This window comes from Hemiscyllium ocellatum (assembly GCF_020745735.1).
Source record: "Hemiscyllium ocellatum isolate sHemOce1 chromosome 27 unlocalized genomic scaffold, sHemOce1.pat.X.cur. SUPER_27_unloc_1, whole genome shotgun sequence".
NCBI lineage: Eukaryota > Metazoa > Chordata > Chondrichthyes > Orectolobiformes > Hemiscylliidae > Hemiscyllium > Hemiscyllium ocellatum.
The window spans coordinates 4,697,825-4,722,787 of record NW_026867476.1 but is presented as its reverse complement, the minus strand read 5'-3'; the positions used below and the strand labels follow the sequence as shown (position 1 = coordinate 4,722,787).

General features: G+C 48.1%; 1 protein-coding gene across 1 annotated transcript in view; it reads right to left on the bottom strand.

Annotated features, from left to right (window-relative positions):
* LOC132807082 (zinc finger protein 208-like) overlaps window positions 1–24,963 on the bottom strand; it is a 126,276-nt gene that overhangs the window by 41,492 nt on the left and 59,821 nt on the right. The window contains exon 3 of the mRNA XM_060821384.1: window positions 76–1,158. Within this exon, the coding sequence (XP_060677367.1) occupies window positions 76–1,158 (1,083 nt within the window). The remainder of the gene's footprint in view (window positions 1–75; window positions 1,159–24,963) is intronic.

Below are 24,963 nucleotides of genomic sequence, written 5' to 3'. Positions count from 1 at the left end.
AGGCCGATCCTTTCGAAAACAAAAAAATTCCACCCACTCTCCCACTGCAGCCTCCTGTCAGAACAGGCAAAGGTTCAGTCCTGGGAGTGACCCACACCAGTGTCACCGGAGGAATCCGATTGTTGGGAGCGCTGGTGCCCCTGCTGGTGCTTCCGCAAGTTGCTGGAGCATGCAAACCTGTGCCCGCACTCGGGGCAGGGGAATGGCCTCTCCCCCGTGTGGACCCGCTGGTGTTTCCGCAGGTCGGAGGAATCACTGAAGGCTTTCCCGCACTCGGGGCAGCTGAAGGGCCTCTCCCCAGTGTGAACCCGCCAGTGGGTCTGCAGGGTGTCGACCCGAGTAAAGCCCTTCCCACACTCGGGGCAGCTGAAAGGCTTCTCGCCCGTGTGGATCCGCCGGTGCTCCAGCAGGTGCGAGGAATCGCTAAAGGCTTTCCCACACTCGGGGCATGGGAAGGGCCTCTCCCCCGTGTGGACCCGCTGGTGGGTCAGCAGGTGAGAGGAATCGCTGAAAGCCTTCCCGCACTCAGGGCACGGGAAGGGCCTCTCCCCCGTGTGGACCCGCCGGTGCCTCTGCAGGGAGGAGGAATCACTAAAGGCCTTCCCACACTCAGGGCAGTTGAAGGGCTTTTCCCCCGTGTGGACCCGCCGGTGCTTCACCATGTCAGAAGAATTGCTGAAGGCCTTCCCGCACTCGGGGCACAGGAAGGGCCTTTCCCCCGTGTGGACCCGCCGGTGGGCCACCAGGTGGGAGGCCTGGGTAAAGCCTTTCCCGCACTCAGGGCAGCTGAAAGGCCTCTCCCCAGTGTGGAACCGCTGGTGCTTCAGCAGGTGGGAGGCCCGAATAAAGGCCTTCCCACACTCAGGGCAGGAGAATGGCCTCTCCCCCGTGTGGACACGCCGGTGATCCACCAGGGTGGAGGATTCGCTGAAGGCCTTCCCACACTCAGGGCAGGAGAATGGCCTCTCCCCGGTGTGACTGCGCCGATGACTCTCCAGGACAGACGGGGCACGGAAGCCTTTCCCGCAGTCACCACACTTCCAAGGTTTCTCCAAAGGGTGGGATTTCTTGGGTTTCTCCATGGTCGAAACATCAGCCATAGAAAAGACTGCACAGCCCTTCCCTGCCGTGATTTCCAGTTTCCAGGCCGTATCACTGTTTCAGGCCCAACACTCAGTGCATTGCAACAGTAAGGTCTCTCATCCAGTCCCACTGCTATTGAAAATGTACTAAAACAGGAACCAAAAAGCTTTGCTCCTTCTCACAGAATTGTACTCAAAAATCATTGGAGTCCTGATGGATTGAGTGACTGTCAGACATTGATGTCAAAGTGAGGATTTCAGAAGCTGGAGGGTCAGTGTCGAAAGGTACAGCACTGGAAAAACACAGCAAGTCAGGCAGTATCCGAGGAGCAGGAGTCGACGTTTCAGGCATAAGTCCTTCATCTGTTGATTTTGAAACTTACATCTTCAGATCTTCAAATACTCTGTAAATAGAGATGACAAAAATCATCACTGTCATTCCAGGGTAGAAATTCAGAACAAGCAATTCTACTTTCTACAGTACATTATTTTATTTTGGTTATTCCACAGAATTGAAAGCATCATTCTCTCTCTCCCCCTCTGTTCCCACTCCTGCTCTAACTAATTCCCTTGACGGTGCTGGTTCAGGATCTTACAGGGGCAGAAAAGCAAAAACATCAAGACTGACATCTCTCTGAATTTTGGATAACTCCACCTGAAAGTGAATATCTTTCACAACATTGTGATACTGCTGAGAGGGAGGTCTGATTTTGGGAAGCAAAATAAACTGTGTCAATTCAGTGTGAACCTGCAGTGCAGCTTCTTGAGGAACAACCAGACACAAAATGGTTAACATTCCCCAGGATGGGGAGAGTAAGCTGAGACATCAAGGCATTAACACTGACACCAGAGAGAAATTGAACATACAGACGTGCAAACGTTAGTGGAAAGCCAGAGTCATAGAGATATACAGCACAGAAACAGCCCTTTTGGTCAAATTCTTCTGTGCCGACCAAATATCCTAAATTAATCAAGCCCCATTTGCCAGCACTTGATCCACATCCCTCTGAATATTCCTGTTCATACAATCATCCAGATGGCTTTTAAATGCTGTAATTATTCCAGCTTCCACCACTTCCCCTGGCAGCTCATTCCATACATGTATCACTCCGTGTGTGAAAAAGTTGCCCCTAAGGCCTCTTTTAAATCCCACCCCACCGCCATCACCCTAAACTTATTACCTTCTAGTCCTGGACTCCCCCATCCCACCTTGTCTATCTATGTCCCTCATGATTTAAAAAAAAAGTCTACAATATCACCCCTCAGTCTCTGGCCCGCGAGGGAAAACATTATCCTTCCGTCCCTTCTCACCCGGGTATTTGAGACACATACCTGAGTTTGCAGAATCTGCTCCCTCCCTGGATTCACTCCATTTGCTACAAGTGAACAGACTTCACCCCTTCCCTTCCCCTCCCCTCCCCTCCCTCCCAGGATGAAGAGTTGCCCAGAGAGTTTCCCTCTGAAACTGACAGGGCCACTTCCGCCTTGTGACGTCATCAATAGTCACCGGGAGCGGGCGGGAGAGGGTCCTGGAGATCGGGCGAGATGAGGGGGTGGGGCTGAGGCTGAGGAGACCGACAGTGGGCTCCTGCAGTGTTTGCAAAACCTCCTTCCCTTCACAGAATCCCCATAGTGTGGAAGCAGGCCACTCGGCCGAGTGAATCCACACAGACCCTGCAAAAGAGTAATCCACCCACACCCGTTCCCCTACCCTCATTGCTCTACATTTACCCCCTGACTGATCCACTGTAACCGCCACAGCCACAACCCTGGGCACGTTAGCATGGCCAACCGATCCGAACCTCAACATCGCTGGCACGGCAAATCTACCCTAACCTGCACATGCCTGGGCACTATGGGCCAATCCACCCGAATCCAATCCACAAAGTTAAAAACAATCACACAATAACAGGTATATTTGGAAACACTAGTTCATCAGGAGGTTGTGGAGTACAAGATCATAAGGCACTGCCGCTGAAATGACCTATTGAACAAACCTGCAGTGTTAACTCTTTGATAATTTACAATGGATTGCTGATAGCATTAATATGTAAATCCCAGAACTCAGATAACAAGGGTTTTATAACAAAAGCAGACATCTCAGCTCAGACTGGTCCTATTTCCAAAGTGGAATTTACAAAATATTACATGGATTGACTGCCTGCATTGACTACATGCAGATTGTGCATTTTTTTAGCAAAATATAATGTATCTGCAAATACAAATTCACCCCCATGTACGTGTGTGTGGCTGCGCTTGCATGAGAGAGAGAAAAAAGTATATTTCTGTGCTGTATATCTCTATGTCTATTTGATAACAGATGCTTTATTTCTGTTGACATAAATACTGTTGTAAATCATAGCTGGGTACTAATAGTTAGACGTAAAGGAGAGAGAATTCCTCAAGTAGAGCACGATAAGAATCCTGGCAGACCCCTTTTTCTGGTTTACTTCCTAATGCACAAACATTAAGCACGAGTACCTATTTATTTCTAACTTTGTTTCACTTTTCTTGTTTATTCCCTGCGATGATGTGGGAGAATTGTTAAATTTGGGTCAGCCATTTTGTCATGTATTAAAAGCCTGGAAACCATTTTGAATCTCACCTTAGTGCCTGTTTGCTAAAGCTTATATTTCCCAGGCTAAGATTGTGGAGACGGTTGGCCTTGCAGCTGTACTGCTCCCTGATAAACAAATTCTTTCCTTGCGTGGGACTTTATTTCCATCCCCAGTAGTTGGCGAGTCAGGCAGGAGACACCCTGGTCCTGCCAGGTCACTGCCAGCGCCCCCCTTTCTCTCTCTGTTTGAGAGATGAAATATACAGGGCGGCTGCTGCTTTTGTCGCGTCCAAAATAAAAAAGGAAAGCTGGCCATAGACAACAATGCTATGAGAAATGCTGATACAATTCCCGCTACTCAGCCAGGAGATACCAGTGTGAATACTCGACCGGGTCCTTGCGTTCGGACCTAATTATGCTGAGAGCATCTTACGCTTTACAAAATTAGCAACAAAAAAATTGCTTGCCCCAGGATTATAACAGGGCAGGCAGAGAGAGAGAGGGCGCTGGCAGAGAGAGAGAGAGAGCACAGGCAGAGTGGAGGGGCGCAGGCAGAGAGAGAAAGGAGGCGCAGGCATAGAGAAAGGGGGGGGGCCGCAGAGAGAGAGAGGGACAGGCAGAGAAGGAGGGAGCAGGCAGAGAGAGAGGGAGGGGCAGGGAGGCAGAGAGAGAGAGAGGGGGGCAGAGAGAGGGGGGGTCAGAGAGAAAGGGGGGCAGGCAGGCAGAGAGACAGAGAGAGAGGGGCAGGCACAGAGAGAGAGAGGGGGGTAGGCAGGTAGAGAGAAAGAGGGGGCAGAGAGAGAGGGGGTTAGAGAGAAAGGGGGCAGGCAGGCAGAGAGACAGAGAGAGAGGGGCAGGCACAGAGAGAGGGCAGGCAGAGAGAGAGAGAGAGTGGGGGCAGGCAGAGAGAGAGAGTGGGGCAGGCAGGCAGAGAGAAAGAGGGGGCAGAGAGAGAGGGGGTCAGAGAGAAAGGGGGCAGGCAGGCAGAGAGAGAGAGAGGGCAGGCAGAGAGAGAGGGGGCAGGCAGAGAAAGAGAGAGAGAGGGGGGGCAGACAGGCAGAGAGAAAGAGGGGGGCAGAGAGAGAGGGGGGCAGAGAGAAAGGGGGGCAGGCAGGCAGAGAGACAGAGAGAGAGGGGCAGGCACAGAGAGAGAGAGAGAGGACAGGCAGAGAGAGAGAGAGAGGGGTGCGGGGAGAGAGAACGGGGCGCAGACAAAGAGGGGGGGGCGCAGGCAGAGAGAGAGGGGGCCGCAGGCAGAGAGAGAGAGAGAGAGGGCGCAGGCATAGAGAGGGGGCGCAGGGAGAGAGAGAGACAGGGGCGCAGGGAGAGAGACAGGGGCGCAGGCAGAGAGAGGGGGCGCAGGGAGAGAGACAGGGGCGCAGGCAGAGAGAGGGGGCGCAGGGAGAGAGACAGGGGCGCAGACAGAGAGAGAGGGGGCTGCAGGCAGAGAGAGAGGGGACGCAGGCAGAGGCAGAGAGAGGGGGGGGCGCAGGCAGAGAGAGGGGGCGCGGGGAGAGAGAAAGGGGCGCAGACAAAGAGAGGGGGGGCGCAGGCAGAGAGAGAGAGAGAGGGCGCAGGCATAGAGAGGGGGCGCAGGGAGAGAGAGAGACAGGGGCGCAGGCAGAGAGAGGGGGCGCAGGCAGAGAGAGGGGGCGCAGGGAGAGAGACAGGGGCGCAGGCAGAGGCAGAGAGAGGGGGGCGCAGGCAGAGAGAGGGGGGGCGCAGGCAGAGAGAGAGGGGGCGCAGGCAGAGAGAGAGAGGGCGCAGGCATGGGGGGGGGGGCGCAGGCAGAGAGAGAGAGGGGCGCAGACTCCCTCACTTACTAACAATGGAAGTTTTAGTTCAACATTCTGTTGTGAAAAATCACGTTACAAAAATTAATATCCTATTCTTAATATCTGTGTCTTTGGATTCGGCCATCATTGATGGATTAGAAGTTTTTTTGTTACCATGTGAGGAAACAATAACTTTTAGTGCAGCTGCAGTCATTTCACGGCGTGTAGCATTGTGAATGAGCAATGACTGGTCAGAACCACCTACTGAACTTAATCTGGGATTTAAAGTCAGGGACTGAAACCAGGTTATTAGAGTTGATTTCAGAGTTGGAAACTGTACATTTTACATTTAAAATTGAATTTTCGATAAATGAATTTCCGGTTTGAATTGATGACTTTTAAAATGTCTTAGTCACTTGTTCAGTTCTACCTCTGAATTAGAGATAATGATTATGTTAATTATTATTTTTTTAATAACCAATTATATTAGCCCTGAATCACAAAATCAGAATGAATTGGTAGGATCCCTTTACACATTGTCAGTGACCTACGTCATTGCCTCACAGTTACTTTGAAGCATGACTGCGTTAATTCATTATTAAAGAATGGAAGGGTAAAGCCGATAGTAAATGACAGATACCTTCCTGGCCACTTGGAGGGATTCTACATGTGATAGCGGGAGAGAGCTATGTACAGCAGACGGAACTCCCAAAAGCTGGGAGATGTTCCCAGCTGACTGTGAATGGGTAGGTGGAAAACAAAGTGAACAGGAGAAATAGTATAAGGCCACTAAGGCTGAGGAATATATTAAAACAAAAGATTCAAGCAATGACTCTGTAAAATAAAAGTAACTTACATTCTATTCAGAATCCTGAACCTATATCTGGCATACCGAACCTGTTTGAGGAACGGGATGATACTGATGGGGATGAGGGATGGAGATTTTATTCCAGGGTACCCACTGAGCCCCTAACATCTCCTGATAGTCCCCAGCACACCCCCCGATTACAAACCTGTCCTTACTCTGAAGATGAAGGGTCCAGTATCGGGAATCAGCTTTAGAGCTGACAGCATTGGGGTGAGAGGCCTGAGCCATCCTAACCCAGGGGAGCATCCTGGGGATCAGAGTAATGTTAATGACCCTGACCACAAGGAGAAACCGGCCCAACCACGGGACAATACAGGTGAGAGGGCAGCAAAATGCTGGGAGTGGCCTGAAAAAGAATGGCTTGTGTTATGAGATTGAAATAAGTGGCCAACTGTCTGATGGAAGTGGTATATAAATGAAAAGTAATCGAAAAGCTAATTCTCCTTTGTTTAACCGATGCTTTTGTCGTGTGTTCCTTCTGATGTCGCCGAAATGATCCAGACACACAATACGAACTAGTTCAAGAATTCCCATTCGCTATAATGAGGTGAATAATGGTTTTCTGGACCAGAACCAGACTGTGGGCGGCACGGTGGCACAGTGGTTAGCACTGCTGCCTCACAGCGCCAGAGACCCGGGTTCATTTCCCGACTCAGGTGACTGACTGTGTGGAGTTTGCACGTTCTCCCCGTGTCTGCGTGGGTTTCCTCCGGGTGCTCCGGTTTCCTCCCACAGTCCAAAGATGTGCAGGTCAGGTGAATTGGCCATGCTAAATTGCCCGTAGTGGACTTGTTGGGCCGAAGTAATCTAATCTGAACCACTAAACACCAAATATGTCCAGCCCTCACGATCCCAAACGCCATGTACCATGGTGACAGGGTTCATTGGGACAAGGATACCCACTGGTGGAATATACCTCAGATGCCCACTCAGCGACCACTGCTAGCAACTCTTCCCCGAGGGGACACTGGAAGTGGAACCCTTCCCCGAGGGGACACTGGAAATGGGGACAGATCGGCCCCAATATTACACTCCGGGACAAATGGCTGGCCCTTGCTTTAACTGTGGAAATATGAACACTGGGGAGTGATGTGTCCTTAATGTTACCTTGGAGCTAACATAGGGGTCGACATGCTGGCATCCTAGCAAATGGGAAATCTGCTAATATACACTGACTCTCGCTGTGCTTTTGGTGTGACCCATGACTACAGAGCCGTGTGGGAACATAGAGGAGTTTTAGCCTCCATGGGGCATGCTGTTTTGTCCAAGCAATCTGGCAATTATCAAGATGTTCAGCCCACGCTGAGGCAATGGATACAGTCATCCAAAGGAATGAGCAGATGGATGCTGCTGTCGAGCAGGCAGCCTTCCGCCCATTGGGTCCCCAGCAAAACCCGGATAGAGACAATATGGAGACCTGGGTAAGGTCATCAAACCACAGCGGAGGCCCCCTGCTGAAGAGCACAAATTATGGCCTCAAATGGGGCACTCTTCGATACTCAAACCAAAATGTGTGACCTCTGCTGGACTGGTTTGTGTTCCTCCATTGCTGCTGCCTATTTTAGTTGATTATGCGCATTATTGCACACACTTGGGCAAGGAGGGAATGGTTACTACTCTGTTACAAACTTGGTGGCACCCAGATGAGGAAAAGAGCTGAAGCGTGTTTAATTTGTAAACAAGCAAAGCTGCATGCTCTAAGAGAGGTGCCCTGTGTTTGTTTGTTCACCACCTCCTTGCGTGGTTGGCCTTTTTTTACTGGTCTATAACTTGCTTTTATTGAATCACCTCGCGTACATTGGCATGAATATTGTCTTAATTAAAGTCGATGTATTTAGTAGATGAATCAAAACCATCCCAATGCCTGAAACAGCTGCCACTATAGTGTTGGACAAGTGGGAAATATTTGCATCAGTTAACCAAATCTCTTCAAAGTTTACATTCACAGGTACGCCGAGCCCAAGAATTAGGACCGCGGCGTATTGGAGTCGAGGTGGAAAGGCCTGTTCCTAGTCCGGCCGGTCACTCGTCCAGCAGGGGAGGGCCGAATGGACGCACAGGACGCAATGCAAACGAGCGCCACCTCCTGGAGGGACACCAGAAGGCCCCGTCAGAGAGACATCTTCAGCCTTCATCCGGGAATGGCTCAGCCTGATCAATCTGCCTTTCACTGTACTCTTCCTTATCTTTCTTTCACTAACTACGTTTGATTGGGACACAATCTTTTGCCTGTTAACCTGTAGTAAACGGGAATTACAGTTTTTTTAACATGACATACCTTTTTGCAGAAAAGGACAACTGCTCCAGCTATTGGGTTTGTGCCCATATTCCCATCCACTCCAAGAGAGGGATCCCCCTGAGATCCATACCTTTTAATGAATCTGACACCGCTGAATGGTGGCTCCATCAGTGTCGTTCTGCTGCTGTCACAAATTTTCACATCTCCCTCGCCTCCTTCAGTTGGTGGGTATCGCCAACTCTGACAGGAGTAACAACTGCCTCCGCTGGCAATCAGCGGGATATAAGTGAGATACATTTAAAGGCTGGATCCAGCCTCAATACAATCCCTCAAGTACCCCCCCTCCCCCACCACCCCAACCCCGTTCTGTGCTGTACTCCCTACTCCTTACTTCAACTGTTTACTGGTTCACTGTGGACAGGAGCATATTTAACCTCAGGGTTCCCAACAAGACCGCCATCAATTCCTCGTTTCCCACCTTTTGGACTGGAACCCAAAGCATTCATTTGTTGCCCTTCAACGGCACGGATTCCATTTGTGGCCATACGGCCTATCCCTGGCTGCTTACTTCTTGGACTGGCAGCTGGTATTTGGGTTATGTTGTCCCTTTCCTTTACCATTCCCACACTACGCCTTTCAAGCCTTCCAAACCCAGCATCAAGAGGACCCTCACAACTTTTCAGTGCCTTTTATCTGCCTTCTCCCCTCCCTATGCTACCCTCCACCTTGAGGTTGAGGGTTAGTGAATTGCTACCACTCTGGAAGAGATTGCCAATGCCACATCTTCAGCCTTTGACCTGCTCGATGCAGGGAAGGTCGCTGTCTGCACCATTACTCTCTAAAACCACATGACCCTCAACTACCTGTTAGCCGAGAAAGGAGGCACTTGTGCCCTTATCAGCTCTGACTGCTGTACCTACGTCCCTGACTCCAGTGAGAACATTACTATCATTGCTGCCCACATTCACAAGGCAGCCTCCTCCCTCCATGACATTACTCCCCGTTGGGACCTTTGGACATGGATGGGTGGTTGCTTGGCTCTTGGGCTTCTGCCCTCCTCCAGGGCCTTGTGCTTCTCATTTCTTGTTTTGTTCTGCAAGCACATAACAATATTTTCCTGAAACAGTGCTGTGCCCATTTCGGCTGCCTTCTGATGCCGAATATCCCAGCATCTTCCCAACTTGTGCTGCTTCCCTTTTCTGACATTCCCCCACCAATGGATAGTTTCACTGACTTTCACTCTCTCGATCCTGGTGACCCTGACTGTGACAGTTTCCTGGGTGACTCACCACCACCACCTGACAAACCCCCTGGGTTTGGCTACGTCCTTCCTTTTGCCGGTTTCTCTGAACTGCCCTCCTGATTTGTTGAAAAGAAATAAGGAAGGAATTGTGGGAGCATTCTTAGATTCTGGCCAGCCATTTTGTCACATATTAAAAGCCTGGAAAACATTTTGAATTTCATCTTAGTGCCTGCTTGCTAAAGCTTGTGTTTCCCAGGTTATGATTGTGTTTCCCAGGCTCAGTGGAGATAGTTGGCCTTGCAGCAGTACTAATACATGATAAGCAAATTCTTTCCTTGCATGGGAATATCCTTCTCTTTGCAAGGACCTATTGTATACTTATCAGCTACTAACCACCTCTGTCCAGATATTATGTGACTGAAGCTAGTCACTGGGCAAAGTGCCTGAGTTTACTCATTATCCTGCAATTAACAGTTTGTTAATTGTTAAACAATTGTAACCTATATAATCACACAACTCTCTGTACCTCATCGGAGTGACTTGTGACCATTAGGTCAACTTGTCTCTCCCCTTGAGCTGAAGAATAAACAGTCAATGTTTCTGTGGCACGATTACTTATCTAAGTTGGACGAGTGAGTCACCCACTGCAAAATTTATTTCCATCCACAACATGGATCAAGAGGCAATCCTTTGTGCCAGACAAGTAAATGTGTCCTAGAGTCATAGAGATGTACAGCATGGAAACAGACCCTTTGGTCCAACCCGTCCATGCCGACCAGATATCCCAACCGAATCTAGTCCCACCTGCCAGCACTTGGCCCATATCCCTCCAAACCCTTCCTATTCATGTATCCATCCAAATGGTTCTTAAATGTTGCAATTGTACTGAATGTAACAGTACAGGCGTTTAACTCTAAGCTCTATTTCCAACTCAGTGTTAGTACATCGCTCTGTCCTCAAATAAGGACGGAATCAAAGCGCTACATCTGTCTCACCCAAACGTTGATTTTTTTTTTAAGTATGCGGATTCCAACCCTCTGTTTTGATAATTTATTAAATGTTACTCATAGTACAAGGGTATCATTGGCTGGCCAGCATTTAGTTCCCCTGGCGAAGATGGTGGTGACCTGCCTTAGAACATAGAACATAGAAAGATACAGCGCAGTACAGGCCCTTCGGCCCTCGATGTTGCGCCGACCGAATCCTACCTAACCTACACTAGCCCAATAACTTCCAAATGCCTATCCAATGCCCGCTTAAATGACCATAAAGAAGGAGAGTTCACCACTGCTACTGGCAGGGCATTCCATGAACTCACAACCCGCTGTGTAAAGAATCTACCCCTAACATCTGTCCTATACCTACCACCCCTTAATTTAAAGCTGTGTCCCCTAGTAACACCTGACTCCATTAGCGGTAAAAGGTTCTCAGTGTCGACCCTATCTAAACCCCTAATCATCTTATACACCTCTATCAAATCTCCCCTAAACCTTCTCTTCTCCAATGAGAACAGTCCCAACTGCCTCAGCCTTTCCTCATAAGATTTTCCTACCATTCCAGGCAACATCCTGGTAAACCTCCTCTGCACTCGTTCCAATGCCTCCACATCCTTCCTATAGTATGGCGCACCAGAGTCTTATACAGTTGCAACATGACCTCAGGACTCCGGAACTCAATTCCTCTACCAATAAAGCCCAGTACACCATATGCCTTCCTCACAGCACTATTTACCTGGGTGGCAACTTTCAGAGATCTGTGTACATGGACACCAAGATCCCTCTGCTCATCCACACTACCAAGTAGCCTACCATTAGCCCAGTAATCCATCTTCTTGTTACTCCTACCAAAGTGAATGACTTCACACTTAGCTACATTGAATTCCATTTGCCACATTTCTGGCCAGCTCTGCAACTTATGTATATCCCGCTGTAACCTACCACTTCCTTCCTCACTATCCACAACTCCACCGACTTTTGTGTCATCCGCAAACTTGCTTACCCAGCTTTCAAGCCCTTCCTCTAGATCATTTATAAAGATAACAAAAAGCAATGGTCCCAAAACAGATCCTTGTGGTACACCGCTAGTAACTGCACTCCAAGATGAACATAGTCCATCAACTACTACCCTCTGTCTCCTTCCAGCCAGCCAATTCCTAATCCAAACCTCTAATGTATCCTCAATGCCATACCTCCGTAGTTTTAGCATTAGCCTACCATGGGGAACCTTATCGAACGCCTTACTAAAATCCATATACACATCTACTGCTTTACCCTTGTCCACTTCCTTAGTCACCTTCTCAAAGAACTCAATAAGGTTTGTGAGGCATGACCTGCCCTTCACAAAACCATGCTGGCTATCCTTGATCACGTTATTCCTATCCAGATGTTCATAAATCTTATCCCTTACCATTCTCTCTAAGACTTTGCCCACCACTGAAGTCAGACTCACTGGCCTATAGTTACTAGGGCTATCCCTACTCCCTTTCTTGAACAAGGGGACCACATTCGCTATCCTACAGTCCTCTGGTACTATTCCCGTTGACAATGACGACATAAAAATCCAGGCCAATGGCTCTGCTATCTCCTCCTTAGCTTCCCATAGGATCCTAGGGTAAATGCCATCAGGCCCAGGAGACTTATCTATTTTCATCCTTTCCAATATTCCCAGAACCTCTTCCCTGCATATTTCCAGGCCATCCATTCTAATCATTTGTGACTCCATATTCACATCAGCAACAGTGTCCTGTTCCTGAGTGAATACTGATGAAAAGTATTGATTTAGTGTCTCTCCAATCTCCTCCGCCTCCACACACAACTTCCCACTACTATCCTTGACTGGACCGATACCTACCCTAGTCATCCTTTTATTCCTGACATACCTATAGAAAGCCTTTGGGTTTTCCCTAATCCTACCAGCTAAAGACTTTTCATGTCCCCTTCTCGCTTCTCTTAGCTCTCTCTTTAGATCCTTCCTGGCTACCTTATAACTCTCTATCGCCCCAACTGAACCTTCACGCCTCATCTTTACATATGCCACCTTCTTCCCGTTCACAAGGGATTCCAATTCCTTACTAAACCACGGCTGCCTCACAAGGCCCTTTACACCATGCCTGACTTCTTCAACTGCTGTGGCCCCACACTGTACGGTGACCCACGATGCCCTTAGGAAGGGAATTCCAGGATTTAGACCCAGCGACACTGAAGGAACAGTAATATGTTTCCAAGTCAAATGGTGAGTGGCTTGAAAGGGTACTTGCAAGAGGTAGGGTTCCCAAGTATTTGTTGTCCTGGTCTTTCCAGATGGAAGTGGTTGTTGGTTTGGAAGGTGTTTTCTAAGGATCTTTGGTGAATTTCTGTGGTGCATCTTTGTACTGGATGGTATCAAGCTGTTGAAGTTGCACCCATCCAAGCTAGTGGGTCAGAATTCCATTTCACTGCTGACCTGTGCCTTGTAGAAGATAGACAGGTTTTGGGGAGTCAGGGCTGACCTGTGCCTTGTAGAAGATAGACAGGTTTTGGGGAGTCAGGAGGGGAGTTACTCGCCGCAGTATTCGATTAGATTAGATTAGATTAGATTACTTACAGTGTGGAAACAGGCCCTTCGGCCCAACAAGTCCACACCGACCCGCCAAAGCGCAACCCACCCATACCCCTACATTTACCTACGGGCAATTTAGCATGGCCAATTCACCTGACGCGCACATCTTTGGACTGTGGGAGGAAACCGGAGCACCCGGAGGAAACCCACGCAGACACAGGGAGAACGTGCAACCTCCACACAGTCAGTCGCCTGAGTCGGGAATTGAACCCAGGTCTCAGGCGCTGTGAGGCAGCAGTGCTAACCACTGTGCCACCGTGCCGCCCACTTGTGACCTGCTCTTGTAGCCATTGTGCATATGTAGTTACTCTAGTTGAGCTTCTGGTCAATGGTAAACTCCAAGGATGTTGATAGTGGGATGTTTAGTGACAGTAACACTGTTGAATATCACAGGGCAGTGGTCAGAATATCTCTTTTGGAGATGAGTTATTGCTTAGCATTTTTGTGACATACATGTTACTTGCCACTAGTCCATTGGATATTCATAAGATCTTGTTGCATTTCAAACAGAACTGCTTCAGTTTGGGAGGAGAAGTGCAATTATTGGCGAATATCTACACCTCTGAGCTTATGATGGAGGAAAGTCATTGATGAAGATGGTTTGGCTGAGGACACTACCCTATGAACTCCTGCAGAGATCTCCTGGAGCTGAGATGACTGATCTCCAACAACCATAGCCATTTCTCTATGTGCCAGTATGACTTAATTAAGACACACAAACAATATTTCAAAACTAATTGAAGGAATACATATGAGACAGCCCTCTTCTGGGAGTCTCCAGTGCAAGCTTTTCTGTTCTAGAAACAATCTGATAAGTGTTAACTTTCATCAACCTTTTTGATCTTTGCCACCCACAGCCCCCCCTGTCCGTTATGCCCTCCCCGCCACGCACAGCACCCCTGTCCATTCTGCACCCCCACCCTCCACAGCACTCTTGTCCATTCTTCCCCCCCCAGCCATCCACTGCTCCCCGCCATCCATTCAGCCATCCACAGTGCCCCCTGTCCATTCTGCCCCCCCGCCACGCACAGTGCCCCCTAACCATTCCACCCCACCACCCAAAGTGCCCCACTGTCCATTCCCTTGCCATCCACAGTGCCCCCTTTCCATTCTCTCTCCATCCCCAGCTTCTTGTCCATTGTCCCTGTATATCCCAAACATCCTGTGCATTCTCTCTCATGCCACCCTCTGCACCCCTATCATTTCTCTCCCCACCTTGTGCCCTCTGTCCAATCCATCTCTCCACCCTCTGCTCCCATTCTATTCTGTCTTGCCCCCTACCTTCTTTCTCCTGTCCATTCTTCAAGTCCCATCGTCTTCTCTCCATCCATTTTCTCTTGCACCCCAACTTCAGCTCCACCCATTCTCTCTCACTCTCCCCACCCATTCTCTCTTCCCCATCCCATAAGAATCCTACTCATTGACTACAGTCTCCTCTCGAGACTGATTACTAAACTTAGTGATCCTGAACTAAGCACACTCTTTGCAACTTGATCCTCACTTTCCTGACCCACTGGTCACAACTGGTGAAGAATAGGGACATATTTGATCCTCACTAACACTCAACACTGGAGCCCCCGTGGTGCATACTCAGCCTCCTACCATACTCAGTGACTGCGTCGCCAAATACCACACTAAGGTCATCTACAAGTTTGCTGATGACACCATCATAGTCGGTGAAATCTCAAATGGTGACGAAACAGACTACAGACAGGAAGTGGAAGACCTGGAAAAGTGGTGCACTGAGAACAACCTAGCTCTCAATGCCAGCAAAACCAAGGAACTCATTATTGGCTTTCGGCAGGAAGTTACTCATGCCCCCCCTACACATTAACAGACAGAGGTGGAACGAGTGGAGAGTGTCAAGTTCCTGGGAGAGGTCATCCACACCAAGCTTTCTTGGACTCTTCATGTGGACACACTGGTTACAAAGGCCCAACAATGTCTCTTCTTCCTCAGGCAGTTGAGGAAATTCGGCATGATGGCAAATACCCTTGCCAACTTTTATAGGTGTGCCATCGAGAGCATTCTGTCTGGATGTATCTCTACCTAATATGGCAACTGTACCATTCAAGATTGGAGACAGTTATGGAGAGTTGTGAACTTGGCCCGGACAATCACAAAGGTCAACCTCCCATCTATAGAATCCATCTACCAGGCCCGCTTTCGAGGAAAGGTTGCCAGCATTCTCAAAGATCCATTCCACCCTAGCAATGTTTTTCTACAACGTCTACCATCGGGGGGAAGGTACAGAACCAGAACACGTGCACCAGCTGGTTTCAAAACAGTTTCTAACAACCCTACAGTTGTTAGAATACTGAAAGGATTCACAAAGTCTTAATATTTGCCTATACCTGTGATTTTGTTTTTGCTGCTGTTTACCTATTATTTACTTTTCTCTGCTACTTAACGCTGATCTGCCTGTTTTGCTTGCAAGACAAAACTTTACGCTGTGCCTCAGTCACGTGACAATAAATTCAATTCAATTAAATTCTCTCTCCACCCTCCCATTTTCTCTCTTCCCCTGCCCATTCCCTCACCCCCAGACACATTCTCTCTCCTTTACCCATTCTCTCTATCAGACCCCACTCATTCTCTCTCTCTCCCGCTCCCCCCGCACTCTCTACCCCCGTCCATTTGCTTTCTCCTCACACTCTGCACCCCACACCATTCTCTCTCACTCCCCCCCAACCCTCTGACCCCATTCTCTCTCTGGCCCCACCCCCAATCTTTCCCCCAGTCTCTCTCTGCCCCCCCCCACCTTCTGCCCCCTGTCCATTTTCTCGCTCTGCCCTATCCATTCTGTCTTCCTCCCCAGCCCCCACCACTCCCATCCTTTCTTGTGCCTCGATCCATCTTTAAGAGACAGAAAGAGAGGCAGAGAGGGGGAGACAGACAGGGAGGGAATGAATGATGATGAGTCTGCCTGGGCATCGGGAGGGATGAGAAATGGCTGATCTTCAAAATTGAGAATAGCTAAAATTATATATTCAGCAACATCATTAAAGTCAGAATGTACATTCAATTTTTAAAAAAAGAGCTGCTGAAATCTTTCTGAAACTTGCACTGAAATACACAGTTAGGCCACAGCTCAGCACAGGCTGTAAAGGGTGAATGGCCCATTCCTAGTCTCGTGAAATTAGTTCTGACTATCTAAAAATAGAGTCACAGAGTTGCAGAGCATAGAAACATAGTGACCCATTTGCCAGCATTTGGCCCATATCGCTCTGAATCCTTCCAATTCACATCCCCATCCAGATGCATTTTAAATATTGTAATTGTACCAGCTTCCACCACTTCCTCTGGCAGCTCATTCCATACACTCACTACTCTCTGTATGAAAAGGTTATCCCTTAGGTCCCTCAGAAATCTTTCCCTTCTCACCCTAAACCTATACCCTCCAGTTATGGACTCTCCCCCCACACCCCGCCCCCCCCCCCCCCCCCCCACCCCCCCAACCTGGGGAAAAGACATACAAATCTTGAGCAGCCAGACAAAAGGCAAAAGCAATAAAGTGTCGAGCCACAGAGAAAACAAATTGTGGCTCAACCCTTTTTTTTACCTATTGGCAAAAGGTAAAAGTCTGCCAGTAACAGCAGTGTCCCCAGAGAGTGTACTATGCATGTTTCCCAGGGGTAAAAACAATGACTGCAGATGCTGGAAACCCGAATCTGGATTAGTTGTGCTGGAAAGGGCTATGGGGAAAATACACAGGTAGTAGCTTGGAAGAACACAGCAAGCCAAGCAGCATAGGAGTTTAGGAAGGCAATGTTTCTGGTGTAAACCCTTCTTCAGGACTGGGGGTGGGTGTAGGGGGAGCTGCAGATAAAGTGTGTGCTAGGGGCAGGGTGACGATGTGGGGATAAGTGAAGACAGGTAGAGGGTACAACCTGGTTGGTCAATGGGAGAGAGGAATCTGGTTGGTATCAGGACGGAGTGGAAATGAGAAGCACGGAGCTGAGAAGGGGGTCAGAGAATGGAAAGGGAGGTGATTTGAAACTGGAGAACTCGATGTTGAGTCCTCTGGCCTGCAGACTGCCCAGGGGGAAGGTGGGGTGTCTTTTCTTCAATTTGCGGTTTGGTTCGTATTGGCAATAGAAGCAGCCTAAGATGGTCATGTCAGAAAGGGAGAGGGAAGGGGAATTAAAATGGGTGGTGACTGGTAGGTCTGGTCGGCCTCTGCAGACCTAGCTGCGATGCTCGGTGAACCATTCCCCAAGTTTATGCTCGGTCTCACCGATGTAGAGAAGACACATTTGCAAACACATGGCAAATGCAGGACCGAAGTGTGAAGTTATAGCCATTGCTGTGAAAAAAATCAGAAAGGAGGTGTTTTGTTTAAGTGGTGATGTATTGGGATGTGGAGAAAGTTAGGACTGCAGATGCTGGAGATCAGAGTCAAAGTGTGGCGCTGGAAAACACAGCAGCTCAGGCAGCATCTGAGAAGCAGGAGAGTTGACGTTTTAGGCACAAGCCCTTCATCATATGTACAAAGGGGCCTCAGCATCCTTCTGCAGCAGACAGGTACAGCCAGCAATCAGCAAGGCAAGAGTGTATTACCAAAAAGAATTGATTTCACAAGTGGGGATGTCTTCCTGCAGTTAGGGAGTCATTGAATATAAGCAAGACTGAGTTCATCTGATGTTTGAACAACAAAGAAGTGGATGTTTATGGGGAAGGCAAGAAAATTATTTTAAGACCAGTACAGAACAGCTTCAGACACATACAGCACAGAAACAAACCCTTCAGTCCAACTATATGCTGACTTTATTCACAAACTAAACTCGTTCCATCTCTTGTGTTTGGCCCATATCCCTCTGAACCTTTACTATTTGCGTACTTATCCAAATGCCTTTTAAACGTTGTTGCTGTACCTGCATCCACTACTTCCTATGGACATTCATTCTGCACACAAACCACTCTGTGTAAAAACAGAATGGTGCCTGTTGTGCCTTTTTAAAATCTTTCTCCTCTCTCCTTCAAATTTGCTGCCTAATCTTGAAACACCCACCCGAGGGAAAAGATACCCGACAGTCACCTCATCTATGCCCTTAATAATTTTATAAACTTCTGTAAGGTCACCTCTCAATCTCCTGTGCTCCAGTAAAAATGTCCCGGCCTATTCACCGAGATGTTGGTAGATCCATATCCAGGAGAAAGTGAGGACTGCAGATGCTGGAGATCAGAGTTGAAAAATGTGTTGCTGGAAAAGCGCAGCAGGTCAGGCAGCATCCAAGGAGCACGCGAATCGACGTTTTGGGCATAAGCCCTTCTTCAGGAATCCTGAAGATAGGTTGATTCCTGAAGAAGGGCTTATGCCCGAAACGTCGATTCTCCTGCTCCTTTGATGCTGCCTGACATGCTGCGCTTTTCCAGATCCACATCCGGTTATGATCTGTTTAATACTAGTCCAGGCTCGAAAGACGAAATGGCCTACTCCTGCTCCCAATTTTCCCACTGTGTGCAGGACAGCAAGAGACCATAAGACATGGGAGCAGAAATTAGGCCATTCAGCCCATCAGGTCTGATTACATTATGTTATGATTAGATTGCATTACTTATAGTGTGGAAACAGGCCCTTTGGCCCAACAAGTCCACACCAACCCTCCGAAGAGCAATCCACTCATACCCATTCCCCTACATTTACTCCTTCACCTAACACTACGAGCAACTTAGCATGGCCAATTCACCTGACCTGCACATTTTTGGACTGTAGGAGGAAACCGGTGCACCCGGAGGAAACCCACGCAGATATGGGGAGAATGTGCAAACTCCACACAGTCAGTTGTCTGAAGCGGGAATTGAGCCCGGGTCTCTGGCACTGTGAGGCAGCAGTGCTAACCACTGTGCCACCCACATAGATGGCAGTGTGCTCTGCCATTCAATCATGTTTCTCAACTCCATTCGCCCACTTTGTCCCTGTAACTCTTGATAGCCTTGATACTCAAGAACGTCTCCAACTCAGTCTTAAGTATCCTCAGTGACCTGGCTTCCATAGCCTTCTGTGTTAGTGAATTCCACAGATTAACCACTCTCTGGCTGAAGAAGTTTCTCCTTACCTCCATTCTGAAAGGTCTTCCCTTTACTCTAAGGCTGTGCCGGCATGAATCAGACCCGTCAGGATGAAGTGCAGTAGGGATTAGGTTGAGCAAACTGAGAATGGAGGGAGAGTTCGTGGGATAGAGATTTTCAGCTTCTAGAGAATAAGAGAGGAAAGAGAGTTTGCTATGGGCCAAGGAGTGGCAGATGGTGTTTAATTTAGAGAAATGTGATGTTTTGCATTTTGGTCAAGCAATCCAGGCAGGACTGGTACAGTCAAGGGGAGTGTCACAGAACAAAGAGTCCTCGAAGTGCAGGTCGATAGTTCCTTGAAAGTGGAGTCAAAGGTAGACAGGATAGACAATAGACTATGGGTTCAGGAGTAGGCCATTCTGCCCTTTGAGCCTGCACCACCATTCAATATGATCATGGCTGATCATCCTTAATCAGTACCCTGTAAAGGTATCCTGTTGCCTTCAAAGGCAAAAAAATGGTTAGGACTAAAATTGGGCCCTTGAAGACAGAAACAGGGGAATATATTACGGGGAACAAAGAAATGACAGAAGAATTAAATGGGTACTTCAGATCTGTGTTCACTGGGGAAGACACAAGCAATCTCCCTGAGGTAATAGTGGCTGAAGGACCTGAATTTAAGGAATCTATATTTGCCAGGATTTGGTGTTGGAGAGACTTAGATCTGAAGGTTGATAAGTCCCCGGGGCCTGATGGTCTACATCCCAGGGTACTGAAGGAGGTGGCACGAGAAATCGTGGATGCATTGGTGATTATTTTCCAGAGTTATGGAGGTAAGGCAGGAAGAGGGTATTAATTAGGAATGATCAGCCATGATCATATTGAATGGCGGTGCAGGCTCGAAGGGCTGAATAGCCTACTCCTGCACCTATTGTCTATTGTCTATTGTCCTGCCTTATCTCCATAACCCTTGATTCCACTATCCTTGGGAGCTCTATCCAACTCTTTCTTAAATGAATCCAGAGACTGGGTCTCCACTGCCTTCTGGGGCAGAGCAGTCCACACAGCCACCACTCTCTGGGTGAAGAAGTTTCTCCTCATCTCTGTCCTAAATGCTCTACCGCATATTTTTAAGCTGTGTCCTCTGGTTCGGCACTCACCCATCAGCGGAAACATGTTTCCTGCCTCCAGAGTCTCCAATCCTTTAATAGGATAGTGAAGAAGGCATTTGGTCTGCTTTCCTTTATTGGTCAGAGCATTGAGTAGACGAGTTGGGAGGTCATGTTGCACCTGTACAGGACATTAGTTGGGTCACCTTTGGAATACTGTGTTCGGTTCTGGTCTCCCTGCTACAGAAAATATGTTGTGAAACTTTAAAAGGGATTGGAAAAGATTTGCGAAGCTGTTGCCAGAGTTGGAGGGTTTGAGCTACAGGGAGAGTCTGAATAGACTGGGGATATATTCCTTAGAGCATTGGAGGCTGAGTGATGACCTAACGTGTTTATAATGGGCATGGATAGGGTGAATACCCAAGGTCTTTTCCCCAGGGTAGGGGAGTCCAGAACTAAGAGGGGCATAGGTTTAAGGTGAATGGGGAAAGGGAAGCGAGGAGCAACTTCTTCACACAGAGGATGGTGTATGTATGGAACGAGCTGCCAGAGGAAATGGAGGATGGTGCAATGACAACATTTAAAGGGCATCTAATGGGTGCATTAATAGCAAGGGTTTAGAAGGGTATGGGACAAATACTGCTTATCCCAGAGAATAGTGAATCTATGGAATTCTCTGCTCAAGAAAGCAGTAGAGCATCTTCATTACGTATACTCAAGACACAGTTAGATGGGTTTTTGTATGGTAGGAGAATTTAAGGGTAGTTGGGACAATGCAGGGGGGAGAAGCTGAGATGATGGACAGATCAGCTGTGATCTTAATGAATGGCGGAGAAGGGTGAATGGGCCAAATGGCCTACTCCCGCTTCTATTACTATGTAACTATAACCCTGCATTTCCCATGGCTAACCCACATAACCTGCACATCTCTGGACACTATGGGCAATTTAGCATGGCCACTCCAATAAAGGCAGGTGAGCCATGTGGGGATGTGGAAAATGAACATCAGAGAATGATAGAAATGGACGAGGAAAGTAAATTTACCAGAAATCAAAACTGGATTCTGAAGATCACAAAAATTGAAACTAAAAAAAGGTGTCTGAATGTGTGCTGCATTGTAACAAAAGTGAATGAATTGACTGCACACATCAAAGCGAATAATTATGATTTGAGACTCCTTACAGAGATATGGCTTCAGGATGACAAGGATTGGATCCTTAATATAGAGGGTAGTCACATGGGAAGCTCGGTAAAGGGTCGGCACTGCTAATCACAGCACTGATCACAAGGTATTCTGTTGTTAGCTCAGAATTCAGGTCCTGATTTCTGTCCTCCGTTGATCTCCTGTTCCACAGAGTATGATGTCGGTCTGTTCTCAGCTTTGCTGGGTGTCGCTGAAGCTGTGACCTCCCTTTTACACCTTCCGGAACAATGAAACATTCAGTCAATCGAGATCCAACCCACAATCTCCCAGCCTGTCAATCAACAGGACAGAGTGTAGCAATAACAGGGAATCAAACAAGAAAAATGAAACAAAATTAGAAATAAATATGTGTTCCTGTTTAATGTTTGTTCATTCAGAAGTATCCCAGAAATAGGGTTCTCCCAGGATTCTTCTACTGCCCTACTTGAGGAATTCTTTCTCACTTACATCTAAGTAGCCAGCTATGATTTACAACAATATTGACATCAACAGAAATAAAACATCTGTTACCAAATAGACACAGAAATATGCAGCATGGAAATAAACTTTTTCTCTCTCATGCACACACAAGCCCATGGGGGTGAATTTATATTTGCAGAATTATGTGTGCAGATTCATTCTATTTTGCTCAAAAATGCACAATCTGCAGGCAATCAATACATGTTAATATTTTGTAAATTCCACTTTGGAAATAGAACCAGTGTGACTCAAGATTGGGACACAGACAGACTCTGACCTCACACCTTTAATGCTTTGTATGAGCTGAGATGTCACCCTTTGTTATAAAATTTCAAGTTGTCTCAATAAGGTGCCTTCCAGGAAGTTCTGGGATTTACATATTAATGATACCTGCAACCCATTCTAAAAGATGAGAGACTTAACAATCCAGGTTTTTTTCAATATATCATTACAGTGGCAGGGCACCGTAATGTTTTTCCATAAATTCTGCGCCTTCTGATCTTATTCTTCACAACCACCTGATAAAGGAACAGCACTCCGAAAGCTAGTGCTTCCACCTACACCTAGTGTTGTATGATTTTTAACTTTCTCCAGCTTAGGGTGGATTGGCCATGCTAAATTATCCACAGTGCCCAGCGACGTGCAGGGGAGGGTGCATTGACTGTGCTAAGTTACCCATACTGACCGTGGAGGTGCAGGTTAGGGTGGATTGGCCATGCTAAATTACCCATCGAGCCCAGGGATGTGCAGGTTAGGTGCAAGAGTCAGGGTTAAATGTAAAGCAATAGGTTTAGGGTGTGGGTGGCCTACGCTTCCCAGGGTTGGTGTGGACTCATTGGGCTGAGTGGCCTGCTTCCACACCGTGGGGATTCTCTGACTGGAAGGGATATCTGCAACCTGCAAAGCGGCACCGACGCAGTGCAGGCGGGCCGGCCGTCCAGCCGGAGCAGACGCAGCGTGGGGACGTTGTCAAATTCACCCCACCCACTTGTACACCCCCTTGATCCGCTCCGCCCCTTTCTTCTTTAAAGTCATGACGCGGATGTGGCACTGTCAGTTTCAGAGTGAAACTCCATCCCTTTGGGCAGCGCTTCATCTTGGGAGGGAGGGAAAATGTGTTCACTTGTAGCAACTGGAGTGAATCCAGGGAGGGAGCAGACTCTGTAAACTCAGGTATGTGTCTACATTACCTGGGGGAGGTGGGGGAGAGGGATAGAGATTGGGAAGTGGGTGTGATAGATAGCTTTTCTGTTTTTACTTTATCTTTTCTTTTCTACCCTGGACTGACAGTGGTAACGTTTGTAATCCCTTTTTACACAGTGTTTGAAGATCTGAAGATGGAAGTTTCAAAATCAACAGAAAAAGGGCTTATGCCCGAAACGTCAACTCTCCTGCTCCTCGAATGCTGCCTGACCTGCTGTGCTTTTCCAGCACCACACATTTCGACTCTGACTCTTCAGCGTCTGCAGTCCTCACTTTGAGTGTCTGATAGTCACTCAGAATCGCAACAATTTTCAACTATGCTTCTGTGAGAAGGAGCAAAACTTTTGGTTCTTGTTTGAGTTTGTGTGCAGCTGAAGCTTCAGCCATGAAGAAACCCGAGGAATCCCGTCCCATGGAGAAACCGTGGAAGTGTGGTGACTGCGGCAAAGGCTTCTGTTTCCCGTCTGCCCTGGAGACTCATTGGCGCAGTCACACCGGGGAGAGGCCATTCCCCTGCCCCTAGTGTGGAAAGGCCTTAATCAATTTCTCCCACCTGCTGACACAGCAGCAGATTCACACAGGGTAGAGGCCATTCTCCTGCCCCGTGTGCCAGAATGCCTTCAGCAATTCCTACCACCTGCAGAGGCACCAGCTGGTCCACACGGGGGAGAGGCTTTTCAGTTGTCCTGAGTGCGGGAAGGCCTTCAGCCATTCCTCCGACAGACTGAGACACCAGCGTATCCACGTGGGGGAGAGGCCGTTCGCCTGCTCTCAGTGTGGAAAAGGCTTCACCCACTCTTCCCACCTGCGGAGGCACCAGCGAGTTCACATGCTGGCACAGGATGACTGAAGGAGCGATGGCAGAGTGCCATTATCAACTGGACTATCAACCCAGTTCTGGGAATTCCCGGGTTTGAATCTCGCTGCGGCAGATGGCAGAATTGGAATTCGGTCAGAAATCTGGGGTTCAGAATCTAACAATGAAACCGTTTCCAGGGTGGGGAGTGGTGGGATAAAAACCCATCCACTTCACTCACTCCCTTTTTAGGGAAGGAAATGCAGTTGTGGGAAAGGATGCACCCAGCTGCATCCTTTACCCGGTCTGACCTACACGTGATTCTAGACCCATAGCAGTATGGTTGACTCTACAGTGCACCTGACCGCCCCCCACCCTCCCCTGGCAAATGAGCAGGGAGAATCTTACTTGGATACAGGGTATGGGTTGAAATTGCTGCATGAGGCAATACTTTCTCTGGATTAAGGCTGTACCAAGGATCCAATTACAAAGGTTCAACTCTGTGCTGACCAAGAAGAAAGAAGTTGGGGGGAGTGTGTGCACTTTGAGCTTGATCTGTTTAAATAAAATAAGCTACTTTTTCTACACTTTTTTTTTGCTGGGGGGATCTGAAGCTGCAACAAAGTTGGGTCACAATAAAGGTTACCTGAACTTACTGCTGGACTCAGACTCTCATTGAAAGCTTTGAGCTCCAAGAGGTTTTTGTTTTAAAGCTGCTCATTTGCTTCAGCCTCCTGCACTAAGTTTCCAATGTTGTGTATCAGATACAGCAGTGAATGAGTAGCTGGTATCATTAGAAATGGTAAATTTTTCATGAGT